General features: G+C 36.8%; 1 protein-coding gene across 2 annotated transcripts; it reads left to right on the forward strand.

The window, feature by feature from the left end:
- The first annotated feature begins 79 nt into the window (after positions 1–79).
- LOC141914762 (glutaminyl-peptide cyclotransferase-like) lies at positions 80–20,632 on the forward strand. Of its 2 annotated transcripts, XM_074806053.1 has the most exons (9): positions 80–218; positions 312–423; positions 10,091–10,234; positions 10,999–11,295; positions 11,897–11,995; positions 12,304–12,462; positions 16,995–17,100; positions 17,721–17,831; positions 19,218–20,632. In XM_074806053.1, the coding sequence occupies exons 2-9, from the start codon at positions 334–336 to the stop codon at positions 19,367–19,369; spliced, it is 1,158 nt and encodes a 385-aa protein (XP_074662154.1). In that variant the 5' UTR covers positions 80–218; positions 312–333; the 3' UTR covers positions 19,370–20,632. The 2 variants fall into 2 exon arrangements, with proteins under 2 accessions (XP_074662154.1, XP_074662155.1); XM_074806054.1 differs by lacking the exons at positions 80–218; positions 11,897–11,995 and having other exon boundaries at positions 226–423.
- The last annotated feature ends 56 nt before the right edge of the window (positions 20,633–20,688 follow it).

The following is a 20,688-nucleotide window of genomic DNA, read 5'->3' on the forward strand; positions in this document are numbered from 1 at the left end:
GTCACCATAAAGGGCTATCCCGAAAATACGTCATCAAAATAAGCCAACATACTATTTTCGAAAATGATTAAAAAATTCATCTGCACACATATGAAATTGGTATTCCTGATTGTGTTCAATATTTGATACTATCTGCATGATTAGTGTTTGTCAAAATTTATTAACAACCGAGTTTATTGAGTGGTATATCACTGCGCGCCGCGTAGTACAACACAAAGGTGAGTGAGAAGGCATGTGGAGCTGTCATCGTGATGAAGAAGTTTCAGTTGCTGCTGTAAAATTGGCCTTTTACTGTTGTTCGATTTACGTAGGGCTAATTCGATAGTGGTGACAATGAATGAGAAAGCGTTTGTGTACTTGATTTTGATAGTGTCAGCATTGAATCAGGCGTGTTTTTCTGCTCAGAAGTGGCATGAAAAAAGGGTAAGTCACATATTTTTTACTTTTTTGTCACTATTTTGTAGGTAGGCTAGTACAGATGTTTCAGATTTTTTTTTCAATTACTTATAATAATACCGAAATTTGAAGTGTTCGTGCGGTTGATCTCAATTTTTGCAAATGAATGAATGAATCCTACCAAAATGAATTTATGAAAACATCTATGAAGATCAATCAAGTTAGTAACTAATGACAATGACAGAGCGCATGTTAATTTTAGCCACAGGCCACATTCAGGAATTTTCAAAGGGGTGGGTTTGGTTTGGTTGAAAAAAAAGGTCACTTTCTTAATTTCTTTACAGGGTACACAAGCCAAAATGAAGAAATTTAGAAATTGTGTGATCTAAGAATCTATTCAACTATGAAATCAATAGATGAACGATATGAATTTTAAAAAAGAAAAATTATTGAAAATGTATTACCTAATTTAGCATGAATAGAACCTTTATTTTTGCAGCAATTAAAATGCTCCGTAAAGACAAAATAACGCTGCAGAGACATAGACATTCTTGAGTGTCAGGTTAAATGGTTAAGAACTCAGTTAAAGAACTACCTAAAAATGTATAAAATGCTGATGTTTCTCAGTGTCGGGATATGATAAATTATTTTCTCAATAACTAAAATTGATACAATTTAGAAGAGATTATATTGGTGAATGTTTATTTTCTTTGATTCATTGAGTGGTCAATTATCCTCCAATTGGCTGCAATTATATTCAATAAAGTTAGTGTGTACAATAATTAGGCTAACCGTGGGCGGTGAGTTCATCCTTGAAGTTTCAGTCGATATTTAGAATTGATGGGGGAACTCTTGAATGAAAGATCTGTACGACAAGCTCACAAACCGGATACTTGATTGCACTATTGGCAGCTGTCGATGTAAACTTCTAACCGATACAAAGCATTCTATCTATTCAGTCATTTCTGAGATTGATCGGCTTGGAGAATGAATGATGTTTTGATCTCGAAGGGAATTGATTATACGTCTCATTCATTTCATTGATTGATTACTATTTCATTTGATTTGATGTCCCTTTTACAAACCCACCACACCTGCCTGAAATGAAAATGATTTCGAAATCATAAATCGAAGTGCATATAGGCCTAGCAGTGGCGTTGGAAGTGCAGCGGCACAATAATTTACTGAATGACGTTTTTTTTTCTTTGAATAGGGCCTACCACATTTTTGAAGAAATTAAGTAGGCCTATATTCGCCGCGGCAATATTTAGAACCTTGGCCGCGGCAATCAAAAATTTTTCCAACGCCCCTGCCTAGGCCCTATGGCAAAACAAAGGTCAAATTTAGGCTACGTAATTTTTTAGTAAGTTTTATTTCGTAAAGATAAATTTGACAGGAATACATAGGCTATTAATATAATCCTGAGGACCATGTAGGACAATATAAGTATTGATTTCTATTACATCAATTTAGCCAAAGCTGATATTTCATTGAAAAGAGAAAACTCCTTTATATATCATTTTTTTAATCGAAGTACATAATTGGAGATTTTGGATCCAGTTTGTGTAAACAAATCCCAACCAGCCTGAACCCAGCGAGTGATGAATGATGATTTAGCCTAACCTCAAGGTCGCTGTGCTGTAATTGGTCGTTAGATTGCTAGCCAGATGAAATAAGAAATGTCTTGCAGTCATAAATTACAAATGATACGTCTGATTTGGCCATGAAAAGTGGCTTTATTTACACGGTTAACGTGCTCGCTGCAAATTGCTGTCATTGCCAGATGATGCTTATGTATCTATCATAAGGCTGGACCTTACGCGCTGATGCACAGCATAATTCAAATAATGAAAAGGGGCAATATTTCGAGTGGCAACACTTCAAGTACTGTTTTAATAATGAAAATGATAAGAAATTCATGATGCAAAACCCACTTCACTTCTCCAGCTGCCTAGAGGACGTCAATATTTATCGCACATTTGTTCTTCGTAATCCGAACATTACAATGTAATAAGTCGGTACATTTTTTTTTTTAAGTACACTATATATGGTTATGAAGGGTCTAGTGATAGCCAGCTGGCTGTACTTAGAATAAAGTGACTGAAATAGTTCATTTGTACGGCCTGAACTAATGCTGGATATATCATCATTAAGATCAATTTGTTCTTCATTGCGCTATTACCAATTTTGGAGATTCTGTGAAATGGGAATGTCATCTTAGTATACTATTGGGGTTTGATATTTCGCTTAACCAGTCTCATAAATCCCTGACAGTGGTACGGTTTCTTGGCCAATGGTTCTACTATGGCTTCGTCTGAGAATTGAGGAAAAAGTGGTGGCTGGCTTGTGTCAAAAAGCATATGCTGGGTTTTAACCTGGTACTATTGGTATGAAATTCAGCTCCAAATTTGTATCATAGCTGGTTCTAGAATTTCGACTTAGTGTCATAGCTGGTTCTAGAATTTTGACTCGGTTATGAACGGTTTATTTCGCCTCTAAGGCTTCAGATAAATCATCACATAAGATGCAAAGAATGTCTTGAATTAGTACGGGAAACAATAATGATGCTACTTGGACAAAATATTCGACAAATTACCTAATATACATTCCTGAAGTTATACATGGACTGTAATCCATGGTTATACTCTCTTGATATTGGAATCATTCGTTTACATTTCTGCCGGGGTGTTCCCTCAGAGAGTCATTGATCAGTGACGTTTTGATTGCGCTGCAAGGTTACACGGTTACTATTAACTACCCGTAATCAATTAAACACATCTCACATCTCCAGCTATAGTTCGAGTGGGCTAGTCAAATATGATGTTGATATTGTCGTAATCAGGCAACTGGAATATGACGTCATTTACTGTTGACAAGACACGTGAGGTCATTCCACACCTACGTACCCTACCCGGTACGGTGAATGATAAGCAATGCCATGTATGGATTCGTACTCTCGCGTGACCCTGTTTTGCAGTTTTGATTTGAACAGTGGTTACTATGAATTGAGTTTATCCTTAGGGCTAACATGAAATGATACCTTGTTCCTCATCGACGGGTCATTTTTGTAAACTGCAATAGAATTTGTGAACAGTTTGTTTCTCTGCCGGATCTGTCTGTTATGGTTACATTGATCATGATTATGATCAAAAAGTTATGTACGGGTAGATAGGCAGCCGGCCTGTTAACATTTAAGCTCAGCAGAAATGAGAAAAGTTTTACTTGAAAATAATTCGTAACTGTTACCAATTATTTTTTGATTGACATTAGATTCTTTTGTTGAAACATTGGAAAGAAACGATTCAGTGTCAATCCAAAACAGTCAAACTCTGACCACGTCTTATGAAATCAACTCCTCTGTGGGTGTGGTAGTTTGTAAACGGACTTTAATGGTGTGCAATTAGCCTGAAGCCACCAATAAACCGTAGACAATGACGCCACTTTCATTATCAATTGGTTATTCGTGACTAGTGATGATAGTGATATATGGCAAGATTTCATTTTATAAATTGACATTCTATACAACAATCCATCCATCTATTGGTTATTTTTATGACGCTTGATGTAACTTCATCTCCCCCAGGATATACTAGCCAATTCGTGAATTGTCGAGATCGTATCGCGGCAAGTCGGCAAAATTGGTTATTGCTCTTTGGCCTTTTGGGATTTAGATTTGACCTACGTGAAGCTCGGTTAATAAAATCAGGGCGGCGGGGGAGAATCGAGAGCGGAAATCACAAATAATCATTGAAAATGGACTAAGGCGTGTGGGAGTACGGAAGCCCGTCGGTGAAATGCGCGATGAATTTTTCGTGATAAGTCGAATTTGGACGTAAGAATGATTTCGACATAATAAGTGAACATAATTAAAATTTCGATATAGTAAGTCAATTTGATAAGTCAAAATCATGAAAAAATAGATGATTAATTTATCTCGTATGTCACCAATGGTGATAAACAATGTATAATTTTTTATGATTTCAACCTATTAGGCCTATGTCAAATTTTGACGTGAAAAGTCCGAATTTCATATGTTTCACCAACATGCTTCCGTAGTAGAAGAGAGTTTGCTACCCATCAAAAATTAGATAGTCAAATTTGCTTATTAGTCCTCATTCACTTATACTTAATAAATCGTATTGGAAATAGAAATTCAGACTAAAAACTACGACTCATACGACTTATACCGAGTTTAACGGTATTTATTGACGAACTGAGGTTGGTGGATTCTTTCCCGAGTCTGTGCCTAATATTTTGCGAAATATCAATACATTGGATGACAAAACAGTAGAGAGTAAAAATGGCTTAGATTTCGATATTTGAAATTTTAGAATTTCGTCGAAATTCTCAAAAACACGCGACGTTTCGTGAGAGTTGTGAAAGATTTTCCGTTGTCGCGGTAAATTAACTGCGTGTCGGTGATATTGTTAATCGAGAGTTTAGACGACGCACAAACACGTTCGAACCACTTAAAATGAATGAAATAAACGCGACTGATTCGTTCGTTTCGGTTCCACAGGTTCGCTAGAAACAATCGCTTTTTCACGAAGCGAAAGAAGTAAAGATTCTGAAATTACTGCCGGTTTCATTCGTCTTGAATTTTTAGTTTTTTGCTGGAGATGATTTGAAAATGTTTCAAAATTCCACTCGAGTGTGTTGAATAAACGACGTACCGCTTCAGTGTGTTTAGTCTACACTGCGGTGCGGTGTATCATTAGTTACTTATATTTCAATATGATTGACAGAACGTGCCATTCTTTCTTACCTTGATTGATTCATACCTGAAAGTGCTGGAGATAATTTGAAAATTTCCCAAAAAAAATCCTCCCCAGTGTGTTGAACAAAGGTCGTACCGCTGTGATGTGTCTAGTCTACACCACGATGCGGTGTATCATTAGTTACTATTATTTCAATATGATTGACAGGAGCTGCCATCTTTGTGTGGAGATATAAACTAGAATACGCCATGAAGCAGTGTATTGATATTATTAGTAATAAGTATTATTGAGTCTATCATCAATGTATACACGGCGCTGCGGTGTAGACACACTGAAAGGGGTTAATGAAAATGATTGGCTTATAATCGGTAATGGCAGGATTTTCAGAATATGTAGTCTAAAATATTTTTTGACGCCTTATAAAACGTTACCACTATGAAACCTTAACAATGCTAACCATTCAGCGTCATTTTACAAACGACAACCGTAAATCGATGTGCAAAACGTCACAGGTTTATGTGTACACATACAAGCTATTTGGCAAAATATTATTGATAAAGATGTAGAATGGCTCCCTGTGATTATATAATGACCTCTATTTGAACGTCGGAATGTTATATTGCATTGAATATCATGAGAAGACGTATTGTAATAGTAAATGATGTATGATTATATCAGGAGCGGCAGGCATAAATAGAAATGATAAGTAAATCGGATTATTCGGTTAAATGGCGGATGTATACACGATTTGGAAGTCTGATATAAAAGTCAGACCCTGTCATGGGGATGCTAGTGGAATGACGAAGCTATCTACGATCTGAGTAGGGCCGGCGTGAATTTCATCGGCGGCTACAAGCGGTCTATATAAAAACGTGTAAACATATAATTTCAATATTCAAATGTTTTAGAAAATATGTTCGATATTAGGGGTATGCAGGTTTCATGAGATTAGCAATTTATAATAGCATAGCTGTCATATACGGCTCCGCGTCCACTGATGGCATGTGTATAAGGTGACAATTCAATTCAATACTTTATTGATCCTTATTACATTGAAATTCCGGGATAAAATTCCCAAATTCAATAAAGTTACAAATTTTAAACTAAGAAAATACAAAATACAAGACACACGGGTAATTCATACAGAATAACATGAATAAGTTATTTAAATGACAATGTCTACTTCAACCCAGACTCAAGTCTAGGATATCGAGTGACAGCCAAACCGGGCCCCGGGACCGGGCCGGCTGGCTACACGATATGCTCGAAGTCATGATGAAGCAGACATCAGAAGAGCTCTTTCTTCAACCATGGAGGCAATGAAGTTGCAGACCAGCTTAGAGGCAAAAGTGAATCGAAGTCGGTCACAAGTTGACAATTTTTTTTTAAATTAGACCAGTCAAAGACTGTATCATCTACCCAATCGCCAAATCTCATAATTCCCCTTATTTCTTAAAACTTCGATTTCAAATTTGCAATTCCACATTAGCTTATCCCAGAAATTCTACATTTTTTCGCAGGCGTCAAATAATTTATTAAAGTTAATTTTCTTGTTATAACTGATTTCGAAATATCTGCATGAATTTATTTCAAATTGCGATTACTGGGGCTAGTTGTTAGGTTAATGCTTAGATTTTGAACTGGTCTTGGTTTATACACATATGACTGCAATCTTACCAGTTTTATTATTTGAAAAAAAAACATTCTTTGACTTACGTCACAAGTGAGCGACTGAGCCTGGAAACATATGCGTCAGAAAATCTCAAACCATATTTAGTCGTTCAACAAAAGTCTCACTATCATTATCAATTCTTCTATGAGACCATTGATTAACTGATGTATCGGGGTAAGATTTATCGGTTTATGGGCTGTAATTTGGAGCGATGTAGTCGGTGATCTTTGACGCGATAATCATCGAGTTCCACGCGATCTGATAACCGTTAATTTGCTGAGGTACACAAATAGCGGTTTGATTACCGGTACTGTGTCCTACGTCTAGATCTCACACGATACATCATTACGTCAATGCGCATTATAATGGAAATGTCGGGAATAAATTTTCTCCGTCCTACCAGTATCAATTAAAAACCACGCTAGGACTAATCATGGACTGATGTTTAAACTAGAGTTTGATGTGTCTGTTGATACGTCCACGGACTATCTTTACTAAGCATGGCGTTTCCCTAAAGATGTTAGTTAAGTCTTAGGCATTATAAAATAAAAACCCACCATACAGATTTTGAAAATTTTGAAACCAAGAATCAAAAATTTAAATGACATGCAACATTTTGAACTGTCACTAGAGATCCTCATCAGGTGTGTGAGGAAATAACTAAAAACAAGGGGTATAAATACTGGGGGGAGGGGAACAGGTTTATCTTAGGCATATTTCAATGGCCACATTATTCATGACCATGCATTCATTGATATGCCATTAATTTTCATACCCGCTCTGCTCCCTGTAACATTTGTTTCCATTGAAAAAAGGGAGCATTCTCATTCGGTCTCTATACGAATAATTTAATTGCTTCATTTCGAAGCTGATATCAAAAATATTTCCATTACATACATTAAGCATTCACATGCGCTCGGCTGATAAGATAATTGAACGTGATTCCGTGTTTAGATTATGAAATATTGAACCGTTATTTTAAACAGCTGTAATCACAATCTATATAGACATTTAAGCTGTGTGTTCTGCCCGCTGCTGGCTAGACTACGAATTTGCTGCGTACCTAAAAGGAACCAATTTTAGAGCCAGACCGAACAAGAGGGGCGCGTCCACTCACGCCTTGTAGAAATACAGATGTGTAGTTCTGACTGGACGTTCAGATGTCCCTGCGAGTATTTGCCTGGACATTCCAAAGTTCAAATCATTAAAAATTTTTTTTCCGATAATGTATTCAGTCGGTAAATATGTTTCTAGTGAATATGAAATTGTTTCTATTTGCTATTCTTATTTACTTTTCTCAGATGACCAGTCCTTAGAAAAAATGCTTATATCGTGTATGAATAGGCCTTAGGATGAATATGTATATCTAGTAGGAAAGCTGAGATCAAAGGAAGTGTTTTTTCGAGCCAGATCAACCATTAACCGCCGCTGCCAAAAAGGTCTGTGTCTTATTAATATGGACCTGGCCTGTAGCACAGGTCAAGTTTTCATATGATCTCTGATAATTCTGGAATTGACTTGCCTCACTTGCCGCAGCATAGTTTTGTTTTTTGTTTTGTATTTTAGGAACAAGTAAATGGGCGCATTCTAATTAAACACTTAAACATAAACACAGGGCCAAATTTGATTCGTTTCATCTCGATGTGCTCGCCGGCTTGAAATCTGTTGTGCTTGCCCGTGATGGCTCTTTCGACAAGTTTTAAACTAAAAGATAATCACCCGATTAAGGGAGCAGTATCTCGAATGATAACAGTTGCATGTGATGGAAATTTTGTATCTTCTTCACACTAGAATTGATGCCTATACCCGTAGGCAGATAAGCAGCTTAAATTCTTAGGGGATGGTTAAGTTTAGCCGGGAGGCAAGATGTTTATATTTTTTTCCATAACAACGTGTTATTGCGAACAATAATCCAAAAGCAATAATACTGTGTAAAAAATTCATGTATAGGCATATGATATACAGGTATAAATTCAACAGGTTTTGGGGTTGTATGGAATATTGTTTAAATGAAAATTATGTACTTCGATTTCAACCCAAGATTCTCTAAATTCGACTTCTGCATTTGGGATTTGGTAAAAATTTGATTTTTTTACTTTAAAATCTAAGACCCCTTTTTTGTTGCCGATGGATGTGCCGAGTTTGTAAAGGAAACATCCAATGAATAAGAGATCGACAAAAATTAACAATGTCAAACCCATTTCCGCCCTAGTTGTTTGAATTCGAAAAAAGTTTCTATCTGACGACACTGAATTTTGTGTAAATATCGTTCGGTTAACCGTTCAGTGTCCTTTAAATGTGTGAATTATTTAGTGATATCGCGGTGAAGGAAGCTGAATGGGGTAACAGTATACAAACGACTAAAACACGGGTGACACATGTGAAATCTCACATTTATTAAGTTGTTGCCGGTGTAATAAGGTGTCACGAGGCTGGACAACCAGCAGGACATGGCAGAGGGCAAAAAGAGGGCAACGTTCGCTGATATTACACTCCCGGCTATACCTGATGATACCGTTCAAGCCACTTGTCTTGTATTTTTCTCTTCCCTAATTACAGCGCTTGCCTCACTTTCACAAGATTTACAATACGTTGCATACAGTACACGCTGTATTTGTGTACCTAAAGGAACTATTTCACTTTAGCTGGCTAAATTTGATTCGTTCACTAATGGGAAAATTTCATACGGGAAATACGAAAAAAGGGTTCAAAAAATCAAACCAAGGTTTGCAAAAAAAGTATTTCACTCTATCCAGCAAAATTTGATTCGTTTGTTCACAAATGTGAAAATTTCATGTAATGGAAATATGAAAAAAAGGGTTCGAAACATCAAACTCCCGTTTGTCTCATACAGTGAAGCATACGCAATGAAATCTAGGCCTTAAGTAGTTTTGGTTGAGTCGACTCTCGAGGGAAATTCCATTATGAAGGCTAGTACGTTTTAACGCATCCCATGAGTCGCTTTTTACGCATTTCTCAATTATTTAGGTAATTTTTTCTGGTAGGTCGGTGTTGAATGTTTTTGCACGGTTGCGCTTATTTTAGTCGAGTTCGTCGGTTGAGCGTGAAGTGTTGCTTCGTCGGTCGTGGGAAATGATGCTTCCGTGCGGAAACGAGCTTCCATTTGCGAGAGTCAACAAGTGTTTTGCTTTGCGCAAACACGATGAAGCTATTGGAATGCTAAACGATATAAAAATGTCTTTTGTTCGAGATGTTAAAAATGATGGCCAAAATTTAACGCCGTTGTGTTACATGTAAGATATAAATTTTGATTTTGATTTCTTTTTTTTTTTTTCGTTTCAAGGAACGACACCGATCAAAACGAGTGCCAGCTCGAAAAATAAGTAGACTACTTTCGCAGATAAATCAGAAAGATTTCGATACCGAGCTTCGTCCGTTTCTGAAAGTTCGATATCCCGGTTCGCGAGGTCACGATGAAGTCAAACAGGTAAGTCGCTAACTCAAAAGAATGATGTCTAAAAAAACGTTAATGCGTCTACTTTCAGCCTAAAACTATTCTATTCTGGTGAAGATTTATCTAGTCAGAAAAATTGTAAGCTTTAATTCACTGTGGAACCTTACAACATTGAATAGAAGAGGCAAATCCAAGGGGGGTTTAGGGAGTATTGACCCCTGCTCCGTGTTCAAAAATTTTCTGATGCATGTAGTGATATCAAATGATGAAACGAACCACAATTCAAATCTTTATCCATTGCTGTTTCGGCATCTGCCAGAAATTACTGTAGGTGATGCACAAATTTTTATGTATGCATTTTTCATTGAAACATGAAGAAATTACCGGTATATCTCGGAAAACACTCTGCTCAAATTTCTAGATCCGCCCCTGGATGGCCTCTCTCACATTAGCTTGGTAAAGTTCACAATTGCGGTAATGATTATACTGTAGGATTTACAAATTCATAAAAGCTTGAGACCTGTTTCTACATTTGGGTTACTACTAGGGATAGGTCTATTTGGTCTGGTTACGGCTTCAATCATGGAGACTTCGTTAAACAAAGTAGGATGCACGCACCAACAATAAACCAGTCATGTTGGGCTGTTTGTCATATGTTCGGTGATGAAAGTCAAAAATAGATTTTCAGAATACCGGGTAAAATTGTCTTTGATGTGTTATCCGTTGATGTTGTTCTTGAATGGTTTGAGCAAAACCAACTTCGATCATAGACGTTTTCTTGTTATCGAAATTTGTAGCATATCATCAACGAAATGGAATACAACCTGCGTTGGACAGTCGAACGAGACACTTTTGTCGCCACGACGCCGAAAGACAATTACGATACCGACGTAATGATCAACCGCACATTCACGAACATCGTAGCGACGTTTAATCCGAACGCCCGGCGTTATTTAGTGCTGGCCTGCCATTACGACTCGAAGTTGTTCCGCGGTTACGATTTCATCGGCGCGACCGACTCGGCCGTGCCGTGCGCGATGATGATATACATCGCGAAACTGCTGAATCGCAGTCTTAGCGACCACTCGCAAGCGGTGAGTAAAATACTATCAGTTCTCCGGCCACGTTTTCATGCTGCCCTATTTTCATTGGAAGAATACCGAAGAACACCATTTGGCACACTAATGTACAGGCGTATTGTACGCCTGATGATGGCTAAAAGTCTTTAGGTGATACGTTGCTATATACATTATGATATAGAAATTCATATGGAAAGTTCCTTATAACTAAATTATGTATTCGTATAATTCCACGTATTCTTGTCATTTATCCTTAAATGGAAAAAAATTGGGCTCAAACATCTGTTTCCTAATCTTTAATATTTGCATGTATGCATGATTCATAAATTCGTGATAAATACCGGTTTTAAATGGGCCGTTAACTGAATGACTTATCACATTTAATCTCGCATCGTCTGAATCTCGGAAAGAAATCATTTCTGAGATGATTCGACGTTTCATAATCTACCTGGCTGCGATATTGCCTATTAATCTCATCTACCGACGCTTTGAAATAACCTACACGTTTTTCGATACTGTCGGCGTGTTCGCCGCGATCATTTTGGCATCATTCATTATGAACAAAAAACTGTTGCTTGAATAAAACTGACTTTACCCTGTGATGTCGCTATAATAGGCCGTCGATGAAACTACCAGTACTTGTGCGTCGGTGAAGTTGTTAATGCTAGTATGGGCAGGTAAAATTCCTCAACAATCAGTACCCAAAGATGAACAGGTATAAATATCATTTATACTCATATATATACACAGTGGTTCAGGGTCTAACATATGTTTTCTTGAATGTTTCTTTTTTTAAATTTTATTATTTATTTGCCGCTGCTTTTAGATTTTATCCAATCCTTTGGGATGATTAGGTTTCAGATAGCATGAGGTTGAAAATGTATCACTATTTTACCCCAATAGCTATTGATAGAATTCCGCGACACTGTCGAAATGCAATTAAGCCCAGGAAAAATGAGATGAATTAGATGCGCTCAAAGTTCAATCGTGATGACCAATCATCGGTTTCTTTCAAAATTTCAGACGGATGATCTCACGCTGCAGTTGATGTTTTTCGATGGCGAAGAAGCATTTGGTCCTTGGACTGAGACTGACTCTATCTATGGCTCGCGTCATCTCGCGAATCAATATGCACAACTATCGCATCCCAACGATCCAACGAAGAAACGAATTCATGGAATTGTAAGATATTTTCCCCTTTATAGCCCACTAGGGGCATAGTTTTTGTCCATTGACCATCGTCTATATGTAGATAGAATCTTGTTGTATTGGAGAGTTTTGAAGGCGCTTCAATGGATAGTCTTGATATTTGGTTTATAGATCTGTCCTAGATACATTTGCGGCCCAAAAACCAGCCTGATTCGAGATGGCTAACTGGCAGCCATTGTTGTTAGCTAAACTTTTCATACATTTTTGAAAGGAAATTTTGAAGATTCAATCGATTATAAGGCCGATCGTTGTGATAAGAATTGGGTCAGTCAGACACAAGATATACTTAGTATGGCCATTTGAACCAGCAAGGCAGAAAAACCATCATTGCTGCTTTGCGGCTATATTGTTTTAATTCTTTCTCTCTTTTCATTTATAATACAAATTTTTTCAAAAGGCCTTTCATGGTTTCACTGATAGATATTCAAAAAGCTACCAGTTAACACGGTGTAGCCATTTGGATAAGTCGTCAACATTATGATGATTCCAGCTATGACGACTTAGAATCGATTTTGCCTGTAACTGGAGTAGCCACATTGCATTCGTAGTTCGGCACCTGAGAAATGGATAAACCTCAAATTTCACCATTCGACTTTGCATCTTTTATTCATGGTTGGCAACTTGTAGTAAGGTGATCCGACATTGATTATCATCCGTGCTGACTCAAATTTATCGTGACAAACATGTTCGATGTACCGGCAGTTTGCAGAGCTTGAAAAATCTGTTTAAAGCTTATTTGGTATCAATGACATGTTTTTCTAGCTAAATCCACACTTTTTCTTCAGTTTTATACCATTATCGTTTTGTCAAACGATTTTATACAAAAGTAAATATCGTCGACGCGCTTCGTCTTGAGATTTTAACAATAAGACAATCGTTTTATTCCGTTCGTCAGCGAATCCGGTTTCCATGGTACTGACTGCTGCGACGAAAATTAGGACCGGAAATAAGGTTTCGATAATTACACACCGCTTATGAACCTCAACTCTTGTTGCGGGTTGAGAAAATTGTTCACGCGGAAAGATAGCGTAGTTAGGGAACGACTTTCTACGGCATAACGAATTCATCATGCGTCGCGCGTGGAAATCAAAGGGAAAAAGCGGCTAGTCGATCTGACAAGTGTCCGAGAGTTGCGGTTGATTTTAAAAATATTCAATTAAGATCAGTCAATCAATGTCACATGGTTCTCACGGTACAGATTTTGAAATAATAATTCCCAGTTTGGAAATATTTGGGAATTTGATGAATTTTCCTCCTATCGGGGAAATATTTGGGAAAATCATTTACATTTCGCGTATTGCATTTGCCAAGGGGAATTTTCATAAGCAATTTCTCTTCAAAATCACCTTTATCAGCCAGTCACCACTAAAATGTTGATTGTAGTAAGATGATGTCTGTTCATTTCCATTTGAGAAAATTGAAAAAATTACTTGGGAATTTTTAATTCATGTAAATATTGGAACCATGATGTCAATCCAGCACGAAATCATCAATAATTAGAAAAAATTTTCGTAAAAAGTGAATGTAGTCATATTCCGGTAAGGTATTTGAGGGTATAGTCTGATGATGTTGGCAATCATTACCCTTAAAGCCGATACATCATGACCGAGTTGGCAATTCTATCTCGTCGAGTTATGACTACGTCGTACGGCGATCACCGTTCCGGGATCATTTATTCAGCGACAGTCATAACTTAGTTACGAATGAGGTTATATGTTCAAAGGTGGACATATCTCTTTGATGATGGGAGATTTGCATTTTGCGGTATTCATGCCTTCCGTTCTTTTTGTTCGAAGCTCGTTGGCAGCGCGGCACCTCGCTGTTGCCTACCTACGTGTGCGTACGTGCGCCGCATGATATCCGCCGATCCTGTCCCGAATCTTTCGGAAATATTTCGGTAACTGATTGAAATGCCAGACAAAGCGGAAAAAGCGGAGAACGTCTTTTACTTTCGTGGTATTGACTAATCAATCATGTTCAACTGTGGCATCTGCAGGTCACATCGGTTTGTTCATCAACCTTTCTTTTTATCGATATCTGTATGGGCGGCAGTTAAGGACGGCGTTTTCAACAATCATTAAAAAATTCTTTTTCGTTTTTGTTCGAAATGTTCCCTATACGTTTTGATATTATTTTTCAACCTCTTCACGTATTAGTATTTCTCTACTTACTGCCTGTCTTGTGCATCAACAATGCATGCCTCTTTGTAGATAGTTGAGACTATTTTCAGTCTGGATTATAGTTGTTTCACCCACAATGTTAATTCAAAAAAGCAATTGTTATTATTTTTGTTCTGACTTTTCTGGTGGATTATTTCCACCCATCTTCATCTGAGATTTATATGTAGACGAAAATGAACCTCTGATGAAGATGGGTGGAAATAATCCACCCAAAACGTCAGAACAAAAAATAATAACAATTGTTTTTTTTTAGATTACATTGTCGATGAAACAACTAATGTGTGCCTCATTTACCTGCCATGTCGACAGAGCAGGGTTTCCAGCGGTCCTTCCAAGTCCTTCTTTGTCCTTCCGTTGGAAAATGTTTTGACTTACATCATCTTCGTCCTTATTTTTGACCATAAGTCCTTCCTTTTGGTAAAAAAGTCTTTCCAAATTCAATTTTTATGTATTTTTGCGCTCAATTTTGTCGCGGATTCGACTGTTGAAGTATTTTATTACTCAGGCCTGGTAATTCAGTTGTCAGTTAGATTGAATATACATGTAAGTGTTATGGAATTACCCTGAAATGACTGGTCTACACGACTATAGCATTCCGACAAAGGCATTGCGAAAATGCTCCCTTATAGGCCCTCATTTTACTGGAAATTACTTCTTTCTGAGTCAAAAAGTCCCTCCTTTTGGGGTTGAAATTGATGAAAAAGTCCTTCTTAGTACTTCTTTTTACCCTGACCTTGCCACTGGAAACCCTGTTACAGTAGCCCACAGTTCAGTCACCAACTGGAAATAAAAACGATAGGAAAGAAAAACAATATTTCAGTTGCCGATCTAACGATTATTGCGGTATAGGTGATGATTAGAAAAACATCGCGAACCTCTCAGTATATTTCTTGTGCGATTACGAGATTGATGTCGCGGCTCGAAGCGATTTCTGTCGCAGCGTTTCCAATTAAAGGTGCGGCGTCGAGTTCTGCAGGCTAACGAAACAACGACGTTGATGACGACGCTGTCTTCTCATTTTTATAGCGTGTTCATATTGACGCATTTATTAGTCATCGGAAGAATTATCGTCTGAAATTATCGCTGAAAAATGCTGTAAATAGAAACGAGAGTCGCGGCGTTGTTTTTCGTACGTGACTTCACCGATTGATCGTATAGCGTTTTCAGTGAATTGTCCTTGATGACTCCGTGCATAAGACGCTGACAATTGTATTATTGGGATAAGGTCTTCACCTTGTTATCAATGTTCGTCTATTTATAGGCCTAGATGGATATTCTTTATTATTAATAACCAGTTCAGTATGTAGGGGATTAATGGCATCGATTTCATCTGACGTCGAAGGTTACAGGAGCAGTTTATCAGGGGCAGATCTAAGGCTGCAGGGGTGTATACTACTCAAAAATTTTCAAGTCACCCTGAAAGTTTAGGGTTAAATTCATAAGCTTGTTATCTGTGTTTCCAAAACTGAGTTGATATTTTCCGATGAGCTTTCTTTCGGAGTGCCCATATAATTATATGATATACCCAATTTGGGGGAGCACCCTTCCCTGAATCAGACCCTAGATCCACCTCTGTTTATATCTTTAATACGCAGTGAAACACAAGCATGATCTTTTGTTGGACAAAGCAGATAGCAGATTCTGAGCTAATGAAAATTGAAACCTTACTGAAGCAAATATCAGAGGACTAATTGATTTCCATCATCACCACTTCATGAAGTATTAAAATTTATCAAATTTTGTCATTTGTGTCATAGAATTTTATGGTTTGCTCTATCTAATAAATCATTTATTTGAGCGTTTGTTTTGATGAGGTTCCAGTAACCGTTCACATTTTCACAATGAATACGTGTACGTGAAAATGTATTTATATCCTGGCATTCCGAAATGACATGTTGATTTTTTTCATAATACACATACATAAATGTGCATGTGATAATGTAGGATATCCCATTGCACATAGTTTTTTTTGCTATTGTGGCCTGCAGGAATATTCTTGATGACATTGATATTGTCACCATAGGCGACTACGTATCTGTCAATTCATTGTTGTCTCACGATCAAATGAAGGCAGTGTTAGATCCGTCAATTTCAACGCAAGTTCATTAGCTATTGGTGAATAAAAAAGTGGTTCCACGAAATTCATTTGTACCAAAACAATCATCACTCACAAACATAGAAAATTCATATGTAGCCGGAATGTCCATTTTTATCTTCAAAGAACGTAGGCGTTTCTGGAATCAATATCAAGTCTGATGAGAACCACTGTTCGTTTGGCATTTAGCGTCATTGATTTTAGAAGTTTTCTGACTCCTCTATTTTCAGGATGTGTTGGTGTTATTAGATTTAATTGGTGCTAAAAACCCGACGTTCTACAACTGGTTCGATGTAGATGTATCCAAAAATAACTTTAACATGTTACATACGATAGGTAAGTGGCAAAAAAGTTAAGCCAATATTCAGGTAACACCTGTATACTAACGTCATCACAGTCCCCATGCAAGTAGGCGATACCTGTAAAATATTCATAGATATAATTTTTTTTTCATCCATTGCTATGATTAATCATGTGATGCGTTCTCAATTTTCTGCGATGCCAGCTTCTCTGAATGGTAGAATTTTCAATGTGATTGCCATCAGAAATCTGAGAATGTTGGTCTGGTTAAGAAAAAGTCCATTATCGCCAGTCTACCCGAGCGCTGATGTGATAAACTACCTTTTAACTAATTGAAAAAGTGCTTGTCATGTTCCTAATGGAATAAAGTCTGGAGTTTCGCAAATAGCGTTGTCCACCTTCAGATTAATAAAGATAGCAGTTACTTTTTAGAATTTTTCTTTCCCCAAATTGGCCTTCTACAGTTAGACTGGATCCAGTTCCACAGTTGTGAGTTAGTATTAACTCTATAGAATAAGATTACAGAGTAGTCCATTTTCAATGGGTTAACTCTGAGTTATATCTTAACTCACAATTTTGGAACTGGGTCCTGGTTGATATCATTCCCGATGGGTAGAAATATTTTGAAAGGAGTTCATTTTGTTTTATCGCTTCAGAATCAAGATTACGGAATGAAAGCCTACTGAAAGTTAGGCACAAATATTTTGAAAATTGGCAGCCAGCCGGCTCAGGTATAGAAGATGATCATAAACCATTCTTACTAAAAGGTACGGTAATTGCGATTCTGAGAACACCGTTTTTTTTTGTTAAACAGTTGAAACGATTATCATACATGAAAGTATAATATATCATTAAGGCGTATATATATCATATCATCAGGGACATTCCTGGATACAAGGAGTTTTCAAGGAGAAAATTTAAAATTTCGAGGAAGCGTCTGCATCACTTTCATATCCTAATGCGGGTACCCGGCATTCACTGTGTGATTGGTAATGAAAACCAGTTCATTTTCAATGAAATTTGATCTTGGATTTTAGGCTTCCAAATCCAAAAATTATCAAACAAGTCATTGAATAGACATAAGAAGGTTCTAAGAACCACTTTCTCATTCACTGTATGGTAAAGATTTCACTAAAAATTGTGATTTACTAATGAGAAAAGTGGACTCAAATTTACTGTAATTGAAATGTAGAAGGAATTGCAGCGCAGTTACCCAGTGCCACTAACGATCCTGATGGAATCGTCGTTTACCACAAGCGTTGCCAGTACCCCATTACAGTAGATTCCTCGTAAAACTTACAAATGCGATTCCTCTAGATGATGGATTCATTCTCTTAAATAGGCTAAAGTTGATAATTAATGAATCGATTCATTAGCATTCGATAAGCCCAAAGCACACATGGCAAAACGTTTGATAAGAATAAGGTATATCTTTCCTAGTTATTGATCACTCACATCATAGATATTCGAAAGCGATTCTTCTAGATGATAAGTTCATCTACTTAGAATAGGCTCAAGTTGATAATCGATGAATCGGTTCATTAGCATTCGACGATAATGGTGTAAATCATTTGTTCTTACAGTTGTGAATTAAGAGTTGAATGATTGAGAATTACTTAATCCCAAAAAAAGAAATTGGTGCGACATTCGACATTTTAGCCATTTTATTTTCTTCCAATACATCATTCTGGAAGTATGCGGAAAAGCAATTAGTTGGTTTTTACAGCCAAAGCCAGCTAAATGTCAGAATTCTAGAGAAATAATTCCAGAATTTTCAAGAAATTTCTAAACCCTAACCCTTTTAAATCCTTAAACCCTTACCCTCTATAGACTTAACCAGAATTTTCCAGAATATTTTTTCCACAATTCCGATACGCCCTATCAGCTGATATACTTTCTGGAAAATTCTGAAATTCCTATGAACTCGGTTGTTTAAATAGAAGTATCTTTCTGGAAATATCCGGAAATTTCCAGAAATGCCAGATGTCGCACGTAAATGATCTTTTATTTTTCGTTTTTGAAGTATTTTTCTTCGAGGCAAATTTTAACTCGAAATTATGGAACTGGGTTCTCGTATTGCCCGAAGTCAAAATTAAGTCGTGTTTGATATTAAAGGTCGCAGATCTTATATCTAATCGAAGAAATATTTTCAGGTGTGCCGATCGTGCATCTAATAGCGTTTCCATTTCCGACTGTATGGCACAAGTTAGACGACGTGGAATCGGAACTAGATAAAACATCCATCGAAGATCTGAATAAAATAGTGACGGTCTACGTTACCGAATACCTACATTTGTTACTGTGAGATGAGTCCCATCTTGCACGAAATATGGATTGTCTTCTAACTCGACCTTCTCTGTATATGTACTCGAGTTTCATGTACATCATTTTCATTCGATTAGTGTTTTCGTGATCTATCGCTTTATTTGTTCGTGATACACATATCTTTATTTGAGTGGGTTGAAAATTGTTTTTGACAGTTATTTATTTTGAATGTTTTGTTTTTTGCTGTACATTATTGGCACGGCTAGTTTGCATTAGTCACACTCGAGTTAAAGAATTAAACCTAGAAATTTTAGAATATTGAAAGCAAAGTACTCTTGATAAGGGAGATTAGATGAAATTAAGTAAATTTCATTTTTTATCATATATGATATATCAAAAAGCCATGACGCGAAATCAAAAAGCAGACTTGTTTGTGCATTTAAGCAAACATGTTTTTTTAGTTGTTTATTTTATCAAGTGAACTCAGCTGCCTGATTCTGAGCTATTCAAGAGTCGGAATGAATATTCCTGGATATAGTGGATATATTGAAAAGTTTCTTATTTCCCTAGTAGCTAATAGTTTAGGGTTTCTCAGTCATGCATTATATTATCAAATCAGGATAATGGTTAGATTTGTGAATATGTGCCGAGGGCTGCTGATTTTCTGACATATCTTTTTGTACTTATTTTGTGCAAGGTGGGTGCGGTGATTTTACATTGACTTACGGCAAAAATGAATTTGTCTTTAATCGCATTGAAATTGTAGCTTCACATAGAGTGTTTTGATCATGAGTTTCTTCATATTTGTACAGTACTTCAGCTCTTCAGTAAATGACTTGACTTCTACTGCTAACTAAAGACCATTGTTATAGATGATAATGGAGCAAGAACTATTTGACAAAGATCGTTGTGGTTTTTGGAGCCTCTCACCAATTAACATCACGATCCAGTTCGAATGCTTGAATTAACTAATCAAGTATTTGATTGAGAATTGAATTCAGAGTTTCTAAAGTTTTGTGAAACCTTGGCAATCAAGCATAATCTTGCAACTGAAATAACAGTTGATGGAAAATACCTTCATTACGTTGATTATCTGCTTACCAAACACATGTCTTTAGATATTCAATAGCTTTCTGTCTGTCTTAAGAAAGTCCATTGTCTTCATCAACTGTTTTAAGAATCAGGGGCTTTGATTGTGGTAACAGATATATATATTTGTATAATATAAGCAGTGTATATAATATGTACTTGTATCATGTTAGGTACATGGAAAAAAATAAAAGAATATTGCAATTATTTTAAACTACGCTTGATTTTTCTTTAGTTTTCTCTTGCTCAAGTGGATGGATGTTGACATGG

This window comes from Tubulanus polymorphus, chromosome 1, assembly GCF_964204645.1.
Source record: "Tubulanus polymorphus chromosome 1, tnTubPoly1.2, whole genome shotgun sequence".
Taxonomy (NCBI): Eukaryota; Metazoa; Nemertea; class Palaeonemertea; order Tubulaniformes; family Tubulanidae; genus Tubulanus; species Tubulanus polymorphus.